This window comes from Rattus norvegicus, chromosome 16 (genome assembly GCF_021556685.1).
Source record: "Rattus norvegicus strain SHRSP/BbbUtx chromosome 16, alternate assembly SHRSP_T2T, whole genome shotgun sequence".
Classification (NCBI taxonomy): Eukaryota; Metazoa; Chordata; class Mammalia; order Rodentia; family Muridae; genus Rattus; species Rattus norvegicus.
In genome coordinates, this window is record NC_141549.1 from 6,993,179 (window position 1) to 7,008,310 (window position 15,132).

At 43.5% G+C, this 15,132-nt stretch overlaps 1 protein-coding gene and 1 long non-coding RNA gene across 17 annotated transcripts in view; both read right to left on the reverse strand.

Annotated features, from left to right (window-relative positions):
• Positions 1–1,149: 1,149 nt before the first annotated feature.
• On the reverse strand, positions 1,150–5,992 carry LOC148000366 (uncharacterized). Its single transcript, XR_015640189.1, has 2 exons — positions 5,665–5,992; positions 1,150–1,729 (listed from the first exon to the last, which is right to left on the reverse strand). It is a non-coding gene; the product is annotated as an uncharacterized LOC148000366 (long non-coding RNA).
• Positions 5,993–6,182: 190 nt separating this feature from the next.
• The window catches only part of Ankrd28 (ankyrin repeat domain 28), a 132,144-nt gene continuing 123,194 nt past the window's right edge, over positions 6,183–15,132 (reverse strand). For 9 of the 16 annotated variants that reach the window (XM_087588187.1, XM_087588188.1, NM_001427331.1 and 6 more), the window contains 1 exon segment: positions 6,183–9,729. In XM_087588187.1, coding sequence (XP_087444313.1) covers positions 9,443–9,729 — 287 coding nt within the window. In that variant the 3' untranslated portion in view covers positions 6,183–9,442. 16 annotated transcript variants of the gene reach the window in all.

A 15,132-nucleotide genomic window follows, 5' to 3' on the forward strand; every position in this document is an offset into this window, starting at 1 on the left:
AGTTCCAAGAGTCCTCCTGTATCTGCTTTCCCAGCTTTGAAATCTGGGAAATGTGCCTGGCCTTGTACATGGGTCCTTGGGATCAGTACTCAGGTCCTTATGTTGTGTGGCACTTTACTGTAGCATGTGGGTTCTGCTACACCACTTTGAGCTCCAGGGGAGTCGCAGGCATGCACCTGTCCAGGAGCTACCTCAGACCCTCAGATAGAAAACACACACACACACACACACACGCACACACGCACACACACACACACACACACACACACGCACGCACACGCTCCAGTTAATCTTGAAATGCCAACTGGGCACTCTAAGTCTCCCCCTGCTATCCCAGGCCCAGTTGGGGAAGAGGCCAGAGGCCACTTACCTGAGAATTACCTGACTGGTTGGGTTCATCTCCTCCACTTCTTCTTCCCTTTCTTCTCTCTCAGTCTTCCGATTTGCCTCCTCTCCCTAGACTGTGGGAACCTGCAAGTCCCATCTCTTTCTTTCCCACAAAGCATTGGCTGCTGGCATCTTTATTGATAGATAAAAGACCAATTGGGGGCAAGGACCTTCAGTGTCAGTGAACACTGATGAAAGCATCAGAACCAGCTCCTTGTAACAGAGCAATCACCCCAATTCCATGACAGGCCATTCCTTTCAGCTCTGAATAACACTGGATGTACTAGTATACTTGGCCTTCCTGCTGAAGGCCATTTTGGCAGCTTTGAAGTTTGGGCAAGTATGTATGCTATAAACATTCATGGGTAGGCCTTTGTGTGGTCATACATTTTTTAGCCCCGTTGGGTAGATAGCAAAGAGCACAGTTGCTGAATCGTGTAATATATGAGTATGCCTTAGTTTTTTGAGACAGGGTCTCTCTATGTAGCCTTGAAGCTTGCTTGCTATGTAGTTCAGGGCTGCTCTTGAACTCAGATATACACTTACCTCTGCTTCCCTATATGCTGGGGGGTTAAAGGTATGTGCCACCATGCCCAATAATGTTATAGTTTTGTAAGAAACAGCCAAAGTGCTTTTCAAATAGGCTAAGACAGACATTTTGAGCTCCCACTAGAAATGGATCCCCCCCTCCCCCAGCATCGTTCTGTGGTGTCAGTGCACAATGACTCTTAGGGCAGCATCCAGGCTGAGAATATCAAACAATGGCTTCAATTTAGCTGTAATTATTTTAAGAAAGGACAAATCCAATTAATATTTTAAAGAAAAAATTGAAATTTAGATTTTTTTAAGTAATAAAACCCCATGATGAATCACACTTTTGTCAAGCCTGACAGCACAGCAGCGGGGAATCCAGATGGCTTTCCTTGTTTTTCAGGAGCCTTGGGAGGAGGATTAATGGCAGGTATTGCAGTTGAGGACATTCAGGTTTACAGTATCTTGTTGCCTCCATCTTCAAGTCGGATTCCTTCTCCAAGGTCAAGATCTCCTCCTCTGACTCATTACTATCTTTTCCTGAACTGTCTTTTTTACTCTGTCCAGAAATAAACATTGTTCTTAGATCCCGAACGAGGTGTCAATAAAGGAGTCCGTTCATGAGGGGAGCAGAGGGCTCCTGAGTGGACCAGCAGCAAGCACGCTGTATCACCTGCCGATGTCTGCTTATGCATACGCCAAAAGACGAGTGTAGAGAGAGGCGTGTCCTTCCCTCCACTTCTTCTGTCGCCTGTGTTTCATGTCTACAGTTCCTTGGTCTAGAAAACCAAGGGCTGGCTTACTGTACCTGCTGGGGAGAAACAATCAGTTGACTAGTTCAAACCTTAACTTCCTTTTTCTTAACTATATGTTTAATGACACCAAAGGAAAACCTTTTGTCCACAGATTGACCCCGTCCTATGCTGGTGGGGTTGCTGCTTAACAAGGGGAAGCCTGCTGATGGGAATGTCCACCTACAGCAGCAGGTGACTCACAGGATCAGCTGTTGGCTGGTGGGGGCTTAGGTGAACTCAACTCCAGCTATGCTCTTTATCCCAGTCTATTCAAAAAATAGGGAGCTTACCTCTTCCAGGTATCTGTCTGGGAGCCAGAATGCCAGTAACCAGTTTTAGCATCCACGTGGTGGGTGATCCAAGGCAGGTAGCTGATTGGGGAGGGGGTCAGTGTTTAAACCTGTTGATGGGGTGGGGTGAGTCCAGATACCTACAGGGGCTGCTGCCAATGGCAGCCATTGAAGAGAGAAGTTTCCTCTCAATTTACTGGGGCTGGCACTCCCTGTGGCCAGAGGAAAAACTACGAACTCTTAACTCCCTGGGGCTGATGAGAAAGGGAAAGCAAGAACACACACACAGACACAGACACTCCCCCCCACAGAGACACACACACAGAGACACAGACACACACACAGACAGACACCACCCCACACACACTCCCCCCCACAGACACACACACACACAGAGACACACACACAGACACACACACACAGACACACACCACCCCCCATACACTCCCCCCCAGACACACACACAGACACACACACACACAGACACACACACACACACTTGGTGGGTGGAGCAAGCTCCAACACACACCCATACAAGCTTTCTATACACATAAACAGTTGGTGGATGGATGGGACAATATTCCAACCTCCATTCACACAAACCTTACACATATGAACACATACACATAGTTGATGGTCGGAAGGAACACGCCAACCCCCATACTTTATTTTTTTTCCACAGCTTATATATCTCAGCAAAATCTTTTAAACAGTATAAAATTACAATGTGATTATCTTTTAGTTTTCTTCTGGTGAATGATTATGAAAAACAATGTATTCTCCAGTAGCTTTACAAGTAATAACATTACGTAGTACAGGTAAAGAAAAATTCCCCAAAACCCATGTATATTCGTAACTAAGAAACCTGTTATAGTCGAACAACGTATGACAGCGAGTAAGGTAGTTTTTCTTCCTCAGCCAGTTCCTCTTACCGGCAGGCAGCCATACGCAGTTACAAAGAAAGGAGTAATTATTTTATTACTTATCTTTAAAAGTAATCTTCTAAGAATTTTAAAATCATAAATCTAAGCTTTTATAATCAGTCCTATCTCCCTTAAATCCTCAGAATGCACATCTACTTGTCAGCAAGTCTAATAAATCAGGAAGCGGAGGGCAGACATGGGTGTAAGGAATCACTCAGTCATCACTCAGCCCAGCCTCAGAGTCACACCGGCCAGCGCTGCCGCTCTTCTTGTCCCCTGACCATAAAGGTCCTAGCTTAACTAATAAGGGGCTGGGGATTTAGCTAAGGGGCTGGGGATTTAGCTAAGGGGCTGGGGATTTAGCTCAGTGGTAGAGCGCTTACCTAGGAAGCGCAAAGCCCTGGGTTCGGTCCCCAGCTCAAAAAAAAAAAAAAAAACAAAAAACAAAAAAACAAAAAACTAATGAGAGTGTGCCTTGACTTCAGTCTGCTTTCTAAGATTTTTTACATCAGAGCCAGTAGTAATAAGAACATCTCTACATAGCCTCACTAACAATCTTATTTTTCTGAATGTTTTCTGAGGTGGCGGTCAGTCCTGATCTAAGCTCTTTCCTAGAGTAGTGACTGAGCAACGCCTGCAGGAGATCAGAATTATTAGTGTGAGTGCTGGAGACACTGCCCAGGGAGGGGCTGGAAGCCCCCTTCAAGTTTCATATGCTTCTTAGTCTAAGAGGGATGTGAGGGCAGCAACAGAGCAAAACGCACTAGCATGAAGTCCTCAAGATACACAGTCCTCTGAATCGGGCCACACCCATGCCCACCGATGTGGCTGTGGTAACCCGAAGGCTGCATCCCATGAGTTCTAAAGCCGTTTGTCATTCTTCCTGCTAGGCCCTCGGCATGGGCTGGGTGTGGGGGTGCTCCCCTTTCTCAAAGAAGGGGGAGGGGGGCTATGATCCAGATGTAAAGTGAATAAATAAGTTAATGGAAAAAACCTGAAACTCATTTTAAGTTTAAAATAGAAATATTTTAAGCTTAAATCACTATGCAAATTTTGTTTCAAGATCTAATAAGGACAGCAGACAGGAGCAGAATTAGGAACCCTCTGGGGAAGTAAAACTTTTTGCCTTGGTAAAAACAAAACCAAAATAAAAACAGCTGACAGAAATACAGCCCATCCTCTACAATTAATATGTTAGAAGGCATTTTCTTTCTTAGAACAGAACAATAAAACAACCAAAGCAACCAGGATCCAGAATGCGACAGTGCAGTAACCAGAAGCCAATGACGGTCAACCCAAAGAACAAGGACAGTGGACGGCTGCCGTCAGACAACACTTTACGCCTTCCTCTGGAAGAGCAGTCAGTGCTCTTAACCACTGAGCCATCTCTCCAGCCCTCTTTTCTGATTTTTTAAAGCCAACGACTATCCAAACGTTCTCACCTCCCTTTAATCTAACATCTCTTTGGAGGGGCCAAGCAGAGATACGAGAGACTAGTTCTTTGGGAGGCTGTGGTGGGCAGAGGTAAATGATTCCTCCGCACTTCTCCAAGCCTCTCCGACCTGCAGATCCTACCCACATTAGAAGGGAGTCGAGAACTGGACATGAAGGTGGCACACACTTGTGCAGCACCCACAAGGTGGAGGCAGGGGATTACATGTTTGATGTCCTGTCTCAAAGGAAACAAGAGGGTACAGGGATGAAATGAAGGCTTCCGGGTACAACCAACTGGCTGGCACACCATCGCAGAACTAGGTAAACTGGAAATGGCTCCTAAACCACTCTCCCCTACCCTAGAGGCTGGGTTTGCCAGCCACTTGCTAAGCCCGAAGGAGCAGATGTGATGCTTAGGGGACAAATCCTGTCGTGTGCTCAGAATTCCTTGCAGGCTTATGAAAACTTTCCATGTAACTTACTGCATTTCAACCTGGGCTCAAGGGCAAACAAGATAAACAGGTGAAGACCGGCTCCCAAGAGGTGGCAAAGCCCTGTGAAGGCCCAGGCTTGAAGCAGCCTTTCCAACAAGCCTCTGTGAGCCTTCCTACAAAGGCACGAGGGCTATTTTAAGCAAGTGAGATGCAGGGTGCTTAAGATGGCAACAGTGAGCAGATGGCAGGCTCTCTGGCTCTACTCTGTCACAGGGTGAGTGACCCCCTCCCCCCTTTTGCTTCTCTACACCCAGAACTCGGCTCCATTGCAAGCAGCAGGTGCTCGGTGCCAGTTGTGACCAGATTCCTGTTTATTCTAAAGATAGTGAGCTGTGAGAATCAAACTGAAGGGAGTTCAACAGTTTTGAAGTCAAGATAAACCCAGAAGGTCAGCACACGTTGGAGATCATTATGGAGGAGGAGGGCTGCCTGCAGCTGAAGGCAGGTTTTGAGCATCAAGACTGTGGGCAGTAGTTACTTTGTCTTCTTCCACATGTTAAGTGCTACTAGTAGTTCCTAATAGGATAGCCATGGGGAGTAAGAGAGAACATATTTCAAGCATTTACATCTTATTGTTACATGCAGAGATGATTTCAATGATTACTAAAACCCCATTATCTGTTGCCCCAACCAGCTATTCCTATTTCTGTTTCAATGCCGTCGCCTAAGCTCTGTAGAGCTTGCCACACTCATTTCACACTTGGGACTGCCCTGTGCTGAAGCGCACCATGTGCCCACACTGCCCTCTTCCACGCACTTCCAGACCACTAGCTCAGCTCTTGAACCTAGGAAATCACTTAGCCCTCCTTACCTGCTTCAGTCAGACTTGTCCCTCAGTGTCCAGATTCTGTGCAGCCTCCTCCATGCAGCTCGCTGTCTCCTCTCTCCCAGGGGTCCTGTTCCTGCCTCCCTCAGCAGTTTATCTCAGTCACACTTTATCATTTTCTGCTTATAGCATCTCAGGATCGACCAAACTGTCAGCTGCTACAGGATACCACCACCATTCTGCCCGCTCATACCCCAAGCACATAGCAGGCAAGGAATACATTCTTGGTGAGTTAATACATTTGAAAGATCCATTTTGGTAAGTTCAAAAGTCTGATGTAACGTCACTAAGAAGTCAATGAGTTCTCAAGGACAAAAACCGCAGCTGGGCATGGGGCCCAGACCTGTAATCGCAGCGCCTGACGCAGAGAAGCATCAATCGGCATTCCTCCTAGGCTGTAGAGACTCACAAACAACCTGCAAAAAACTTGTCTGAAAATCTGCCGTAACTTAACACATTTTAAAGGGAAAACTCCTTTAGATGTAGAAAAAGAAAGACACTTGTTTTTTTTTTTTTTGCATTAAAAATTTTTATTTCATTTAAAAGATCCAATATAGGAAGCCAAATTTACCCCAAATTTACAGCTACATTTAGAGATCTCTGACTAAATGGCACTGTTCGAGGTCACCTGTCACCGTTAGCTTCCCCAAAGTTATTTCTGAGCAAAAGCTGGTATTACTGTAATACACCTCTCAGATGTCACTTTTCACGCAGAAGTTAAAGGCTGACAGGCTTTCCCCTGGTGGGCAAGGATGAAACACAACAGAACCGGGTCCAGTGCTCTGTGCACACTAGGTGTGTGTAACTATAAAGTAACAGGTGACGCTGTGCTTGGCTCCTGTATTTATTCCAAACACTGGTGTTGGTCAACCCTTTCCGGGATAGCACTTCAGAATTCCCCTCTTCCAGTGCACACCACTGTCTCAAGCCAGAGACAAACTACCACAAGGCAAAGGAACAGCTTTTCTAGTTGGCTGGTAACAGCACAAACCACCTCCTGAAGGCTTTCAGTTTTGGCATCATTTATTTAAAGTGATGCAGGATCTTGGTCTCTACATACGAGGATAAATTAAAAGACGAGTCTGTTACTTTATAGCTACATCTTTGATTTCAATAGATGTGGAGACAATGTGTCTAATGTCCATCTGGAAATCACTTCAGCAAAGAAGTCAACAGCCTGTGAAAGAGAAGACATGGCAGAGGGTGGAAGAGTCACCCTTCCAACATTCTCTTGGAGGACAGAGCTGGGCCCAAGGACAGAAGTTACCGGGAGGGAGGCTTCAACTCCATTAAGGAGACCTTCCTAACAGAGCTGCTCAACAATGAATGGACTGCTCGTGAGGTAGTCACTGAAGTGTTCAAGGTGGAAAGACAACCTTGGAGAAGGGACTCCTGCATTTGTTAAGAGGTTAGACTGGATGAACCTCAGGTCTCTTTCAATTCTGAGATTCTAGAAAATTCCCTCAGGGAATTCAGAAGAGAATTCCTAAAAGGAAAGAGAAAGCACACATAGGGTACACTTTTAGAATCCTCTTGAGTTTTCTTTTTTAAAAGGTACAATAGAAAATGTAGTCTATGGTCTTTTAAAATGCATATTTACACCCTTCTCCCACTATTAATTAGGAAGGGTTCATTATGACTTCTTTATATTATAAAGAAAAGATGGAGATTATATTTATAATTTTGTAAATATTTTAGAAAAATGCTTAAAATCTAGTAGTCAATGCCCTAGAAACTTTATAGATTTTTAAGTAATATGCACAGATACAAATACATTATTCATTAAATACAACTCACGTCTGTGTTTTATTATACTCTAAAATATACAGGAATCTTGATGTACTGAAAGAGTGCAAGTAAATACAGTATTCAAGCAGTCACTATTTCTATGTACATGCTCAGTAATTCTTCAAAAACCCACAAAATTATCAAATAGATCAAAATACTGTTCTGTGTTTTCACACTTTATATTCAGAAAAACCAGCTGATAATTTACAATGTCGTAAAGTTCCAGTTCACAATACAAAAAGGATAAGATGAAATCGGGTGTCATTCTGTTGCAATGTACGGAACTTCACCAGCTCTATCAAGACCCCTCCCCCAGTGTGAAGTCATTGTTCCTGGGAAAGTGACAGGTACAGTAAAAGAACCCAGAAAAGTCATTTAAAGTCAGCCTAATGTCAGCTTCTTCTCTATTACCTGAAAGGCAGTCTTCAATTTGGCAGGCAAGCTCTCTGACAGAAAGAAGCTGCAATCTTGCTATCTAGATCTGAGTAGAACGTAAAGCCTGTTGTTGTATTTTAAATATTGCCCAATAGAGAAATGCCTTCCAAATGACCTGATTCTGCTTATGTTACGAATCATCATCAAAAGCAAACGCCAGTGCTTCTGAAAATGAAACCGAATGGTTTGATGTTGATTTTTATAAAGAAAACATCTGAAGCTGGGCATTGGTGGCGCACGCCTTTAATCCCAGCACTTGGGAGGCAGAGGCAGGTGAATCTCTGTGAGATCAAGGGTAGCCTGGTCTACAGAGTGAGTTCCAGGACAGCCAGGGCTACACAGAGACACCCTGTCTTAAAACAATAAACAACAAACAACAACAAAAGAAAGGATGTATTTGAGAACCTTCCAGTACTATATTAGATCATGAGAGGAAGCAGACATATTTTTACAGTATTTTCTTTTACATAAAACATTTAAAATCCCAGTTTGTATAGAATTCAAAACCAGCTTTCAAAAATGTTTCATAACAAGAGTTTTAAAATTTTTTTTAATTTTGATTCTTGCTTTGCAAAGTTGAAAGATTAAAATAAACGACAACAGCTCCAGCCAAAAGGTGGAGGCCCCAAGTAACTGACGTGATACAGATGTGCCATGCACAGAGAGGCTCAGACAGTTCTCTCCCAAGGACTGCTGGGTTACAAGAGGTGAAACAGCCTGCTTTTAATTTCATTAAAAAATTTCCTCCATGGAATTCCTTAAACAAAAATAATTCAATTTAAAACTAAACCACTCAAATGTGGGCACAGACCTGAACTCCTCTGCATCTGTCTCCAGTACTCTCAACCACGCTGCATCCAGTCAGCTGGTTTTGAAGTCTATAAAAACTGAAATTTAAAAACTTTCATATAAAAAAAATGTAAAAATACACCCACTTCCTTTCATGGTTCAATACAGTATTGGGAGACTTTGAGATGTTTTCTTTATAAAAATCAACATCAAACCAAGTCTGGCTTCACTTTCAGAAGCACTGAAGTTTGCTTTCTCATTTCATCTATTTCTGATTCCACAAAATGGAGTTCTAATAAAAAAATCTGTACGTTATTTGGTCCTTGGCAATTTGGTGAATACATAATGCCTAGTACACCAAACTTTTATTGCATTTAAATTTCGCTGTAATTTTATGGGTAAAATTTAATCTAGTGTTTTATCTTTCTTTACAGCAGTGTTGCCCGTGTAAGCAGGTCAGGGAGCAGTGTCCCAATTTCTGGCACTGCAAAGCCAATTAAAGGATCCCACAAAGCAATCGCCATCACTGTGTTTTCCACTGGTCAAGTCATTATTAAGATTCTAGAAGTTCCTTTTGCAAAACTTGCCTTTAAGACTCTTCTTGCTAATGTCATCATGTTTCTTCTATTCGTTCACTGCGTGATCTTTCTTCAGGTTGGATTCGTGTATGATAAGAAAAGTGCTTTTTTCCTGAAAAAGCCCGGTTTGGAGTTTCAGTGTCAGAACTTCCCTAGAGCTGCAGCTTGGCCATTCAGTAGGTCTCAGAGTCAGAGTCGTTGAGCTCGTCCACATCGGTGTACAAGTACTCCTGTTCCCCACCAATGTTGTTGAAACTGCAGTAGGAGCTGGGTTCATTCCTCATGATAGGCAAGGCTTCAAAGCTAACTGTTTTTGAGGTGTTGGTATAACGGTTAATGGCATTGAATGTCAGGGATGTCAATGGGCTATTTGATGAGACAGGCATCATGGTGGCCAAAATGAGAGCCAGGCAGTCAGCCACATCCTTATTGGGAGCACAGGCCAAAGCTGGGGTGTAGCCTAGAATTGAATTTAAAATTTAAAAGTTAACATCCTAAGATCTGCAATCTTCACACACAGATTTATGGCTTACATCAGATTGTGTAGATAAAGTCACAACTGTCAGTAAACAGAGAGAGAGATACAATCCTAAGAATGTGAGGCAGGAGGAGAGCTTTCACACTGAAGTAACAGAAGAGGGAGGTAAAGCCTCACAGTGGGTGCTTCCTCCAACTGACCCATCTCCAGCCCAACTCAGGAGACACAGCGCACTTAGAGCGAGAGTGAAGGGAAGAGCTCAGGAGACACAGAGCACTTAGAGTGAGAGTGAAGGGAAGAAAAGAACAACAAACAACAACCAATAACCCCCATCAGCCAACTTTCAGTGAGTCAAGGCTTTCTGTAATTCCTATCTGTATAAATTATCTGTATAAATTCTGTAATTCCTATCTGTATAAATTATCTGTATAAATTCTGTAATTCCTATCTGTATAAATTATCTGTATAAATTCTGTAATTCCTATCTGTATAAATTATCTGTATAAATTCTGTAATTCCTATCTGTATAAATTATCTGTATAAATTCTGTAATTCCTATCTGTATAAATCAACTCTTACGTGTAAACATGGAAGGATACGAATTAAACCTTAAGGAGATGATCACTACCTACCAACTGAATTCCAGAAGTCAAATTGTAGTGTGCTTGTCAGTCACCCTCGGATGAAGACGATGGCAGGAGCGGGTGGGTGTGGGTGTGGGGATGGCTCAGTGGGTAAAATACCTTGTAAACCTGAGAACAAGTGCAGTCCTGGATCCAAGTAAGTAAGCCAGGCACAGTGGTATGCACTCAAAATCCCTAGGACCCCCTGGGAGATACATCTACACAAGAGAACGGTGAACTAAACAGAACGTTAAAAAGCACCAGCACCCCAGACAAGCATTTCTTTTTACCTTAGCAGAAAAATCTCCTCAAATATAAAGAGCCCCGACCCCAGCATCAACGGGAAAGCCATGGAGACAGCATGTAGTAGCTGGGTTGGCACAGAGCTAACCTTGTAGCTGGGATGGGATGGTGAACACTTGCTTTCCTCTGGACTTTCCTTGTTTTAAGCCAGGTGGAGCCAAAAGGTGTTGGTGTCACAGATGCCTTGACTTTTAGACTAGCTTCGCTTAGTGTTGCCCTGCGCTCTACTACTGTGCTCAGGCTGCAGCGGTCGCAAACATACGTACTTCAAAGGACATAGTTTGTTTTAAAACAGGATGATTTATCGCAAACCAAATACTGATAGAGCCACCAGCCAGACCGACACAGAAGGAGAATATTACCAGTCTACCACAAACACTACACGTCTTTTTCTGTGCCACAGTGTGGTTAAGCACTATCCTGACCTTTTCTTTCTGTGTTAACAATTTCATTGTTGCCTAGTTTTTTGAACCAATAAATGGAAGCATATAGTAGACATATTTTAAAATTTGACTTTTTTTGATTAATTAGGCAAGGCCTAATAGTGTCATGGGTAACTACAGTCGGATAATTTCCACTGCTGTATAGTATTTCAATATATGATCATATCACAGTACATACATGTAATTACTGGGCTTTTGGTTTTTACCTCTTCCGCATTTTCATCGTCATGATGGATGCATTACTACCTTTGTGGTTTATTAAAGGAACACCTAGCTAAGTGTCTGGACGGACCAGCGACAGAGACTCACGGCCGAGCGTGACACCTGAGTCACCTTGTCAGAATGCCTGAGCGAGGGCTCCACTCTCACTCTCCCAAAGGCTCTGCTGAAGATGTGAAGGCAGCAGCGGCTGCTGCTCTCACTCTAGCAAGCGGAAGCCAAGTCCTTAGAGGGGCAGACCACCCTCTCCATTGGCAATGCACCTCTCAGCAGGGCTTCACTGTGAGCAGGAGCCTCTTCTACCTGAGCCGCGTGGTTACAGAAGTTCCTGAGGACACTCCACGGGTACGTGACATGCTCTTCCTTCTTTAGAAAACACATCTCAATACCACGAGCCCCATTTCTGGGAGTGGACAAAGGGACTGCATCTTGTCCTTTTTGTTTGTTTTCCAAGACAGGACTTCTCTGTGTGGCCCTGGTTGTCCTGGAACTAGCTCTGTAGTTCCAGGCTGGCCTTAAACTTAAGAGATCCTCCTGCCTCTGCCTCTCAAGTGCGGGGATTAAAGGAGTGAGCCGGCACCATGTGGCTTATGTTGTCTTTATTTACTCTTCAGAACATAACTAATCATCAAACCATTATTATTAGAGTAACTTGTAATTATCACTATATACAATCATAAAGTGAAATGGGCATTCATTTGACGTGTGAACTACATAATACCTCAAAGGGTAACAGAGGCTAACTGGGTTACCACTGGAGACCTTTAGTAACAGGTTTGGTACCCTTTCCATTTCTTCTCTCTCTCTCTCTCTCTCTCTCTCTCTCTCTCTCTCTCTCTCTCTCTGTGTTGTGTGTGTGTGTGTGTGTGTGTGTGTGTGTGTCCTGGAACTTTCTAGGTGCACCAGGCGGTCCTCGAATCCAGAGATTCCCCTGCCTCTGCCTCCTGAGTTCGGAGATGAAAGGGTGGGCCATCACACCTGGCCTCTTTAATTTCTTAAAAAGACAATATAAACTCTTAGAAATAGTCAACAATGACCCACATATCAGTAGCTATCATAATGTGCAAAATGTGGTCAAATATTAATGTTTGTATTTCTGCATTTAAATCTATGCAAGTAGTTACATTTCTAGAAATATCTAGATTTTGCTTTGGGCTTCAAAGCCTTACATTTAATTGCTTAGTTTCATTCGGCTTTGCTATGTCCCCAAATGAGTTTCACTCTTTCCAATGGCTCAATGACACTGTAAAGTGTCGTCCATAAAAGGCTCCAAAGCTTCAGTGGATATGACTTCACCTTCAAATACTCGTCTCTCCTTCCCCAAGTCCCAAAGAGCCTATGATTACAGCCTCTAGAAAACACATCCACGGTTCTCATTCCAATATCTCTCTACTTTCGTGCTGGCGGCCACCTGCCCCTCCGAGTATCACTTCCCATCTGGTCTGGTTGCCCCCCTTTCTGAGGAACTGCCACCTTCCTAATGCCAAGACAGACTGCTCTCATGTCTGCACTCATCCCAAGTTCTGCCTTTCTCAATAGGCTTCCTCAACAGGAAAGAGCCAACAGGGTTCTCTGCAAACAAATACAGAAACCTGCAACTGGACAATGTGTAGAGAGGCTTTGGGGCACTTAATACCAAGTGGAATGGCTTCATCAGACCTCTCCCCATACGGCTCTCTATGGGAGAGGAGGGAAAGCGCTCCTCTCTTAAACAGAGAGACGAGGTGGATGACCCCAAGGCCCCCATCCCTTAGCAAAGAAGCTATCTGTAACTTATAGCCACCGGAGTGTCAGAGTACATCCACCACACACCAGGGCAGGCTCCACGTCCACGAGTAGTTGGTCAACCACTATTATTTTTGTATTTAAAAAAAATTTTTTTTATATTTTGTAGGACTTTATGTCCCATTTTGCTTTAGACATTTTTTATCTTATTGGTTATTTTGTGTGTTTGTGTTTTCTATTGAGAGAGAGAGAGAGAGAGAGAGAGAGAACATAAAATTGGGTGGGTAGGAAGGTAAGACCTGGGAAGAACTGGGAGCAATGGTCAAAATATATTATGTGGAAAAAATTGTCAATTAAAAAAAAGGTTTCCTCTCTATTTGCTGTTTTGAAATGTCTCATCTGATCTTTAGGGAAGGGTCAAGACTCATTAATGTGCCTGTATACGGAGTAGCCTATGTCATACTTATTCTGCACAGGCACCTCAGAACTTAACACGTCCTGGCATAATTACACAGACACTGGACCCTGAACTCTTCTAACAGACACAATCAGTGAACACAGATAACAAAGATGATCCTTTGCTCTTACGGAGTGTATACTCATTCTCATGGAGGAGACACACTTCAACATGGAAAAAAGCACATTATATTTACTAAGTTACATAGTTTTACTCAAAACAAGAGAACGCTGATCAGGTTGACTGGGACTAAGAAATCTGTGACACAAATAGGTTAGTGGTTAAGCTTTCGAGAGGATGGAATTTGAGTTATGATTTGAAACAGGTGAAGGATTTAATCAAAGAACACCTGCAGATCAGAGTGCTCCAGGCAGAAGACAGAGCTGAAACAAGGATTATGATGTCTGTACTGATTCCATGGCAGAGGAGCTGGAAGGGAAAAGCAGGACAGAAAGGACAGGGATAGGAAACAGGCTTGGGAAGGAGTGGGATACTCTGCAGTTTACTGTGAGAACTATAAATACACAGATGGGAGAAACATTTCTCATGTGTTTTAAGAACTACCTGTGAGGGCAGGAAGCCTAGAAGAGGACAGACAGTGGACTTACTTTAAAGGGAGAATCAGAAGCATAGCTGGTGGGCTGCACACTGGGCATGAGACACTGAGGACAATCCCTTAAGCTATGAAGAAGGGGACTGTTGACAACTGAAAACAGGAGGGCTGTTGGAAGGGTAAGTCTGCAGGGGGGAAGGAAAAAGGGCTGACAGTTCTATTAGACATCTATATGGTATTATAATTAAGCAGCTAGACAGACATGAATGCAGACACTGGGGAAGATCATTCCTAAATAAAAGGTTGGCAAGTCTCAGCAAGGAGTTTTCACAATCAAGGGTAGACAGACAAGAAAAGCAGCAAGGACTAGAGACTTTAGGACTCTCCAACATTTGTGTGGAGTCCCTAAAAGCCAAGTGAAGAAAGTTTAGCAAGAGGAAAGGAGCACTCACATGCTCAAACTGGCCTGCCAAGTGAAACACGATCTGACCTGACACCGTAGAGAACCGTCAGGAACCCTGACGAGAAGTTTCACAGTGTGGTGGGGACAGAGGCCTGCCTGCCTACAGAAAGCCAGTTCCTGAGTAGTCCTGCTGCAGTGGAAGACAGAGCAGCAGCTGGTAGAGGTTGTGAGATCAGTGATTTTTAAGGTGGCAGATCTTTATGTTGAGGGGAGGGAGGCTTGGGGGTGCAGTTCAGTGGAAGAGTGCTCACAGTACTTGATTCCAACATCACAAACACACAAAGTGACATTAATAGGGAGTGATGGCTAAAGTGATAATCTCTAACAGGAAAACAGTGACAGAATTGAATTTAACAGTAGAAGGACTGGCTTTGTCTACAAATAAGACACATTAGCAGGCTTTGGTAAATATCTGTTAAAAGAACAAACGCTTGAAGAATAGTGGTGAGCAAATAGGAAATATCAAGCTTGATCTAAAATAAGATATGCGAATTCAGAGCTCACCTATCAAACATACGTTTTTTGTTTCTCTTGCTCTTATTTCTCTACTGCATAGAACTCCTCAATATTAATTTCAACACTCGTCTTTGCACAATAAT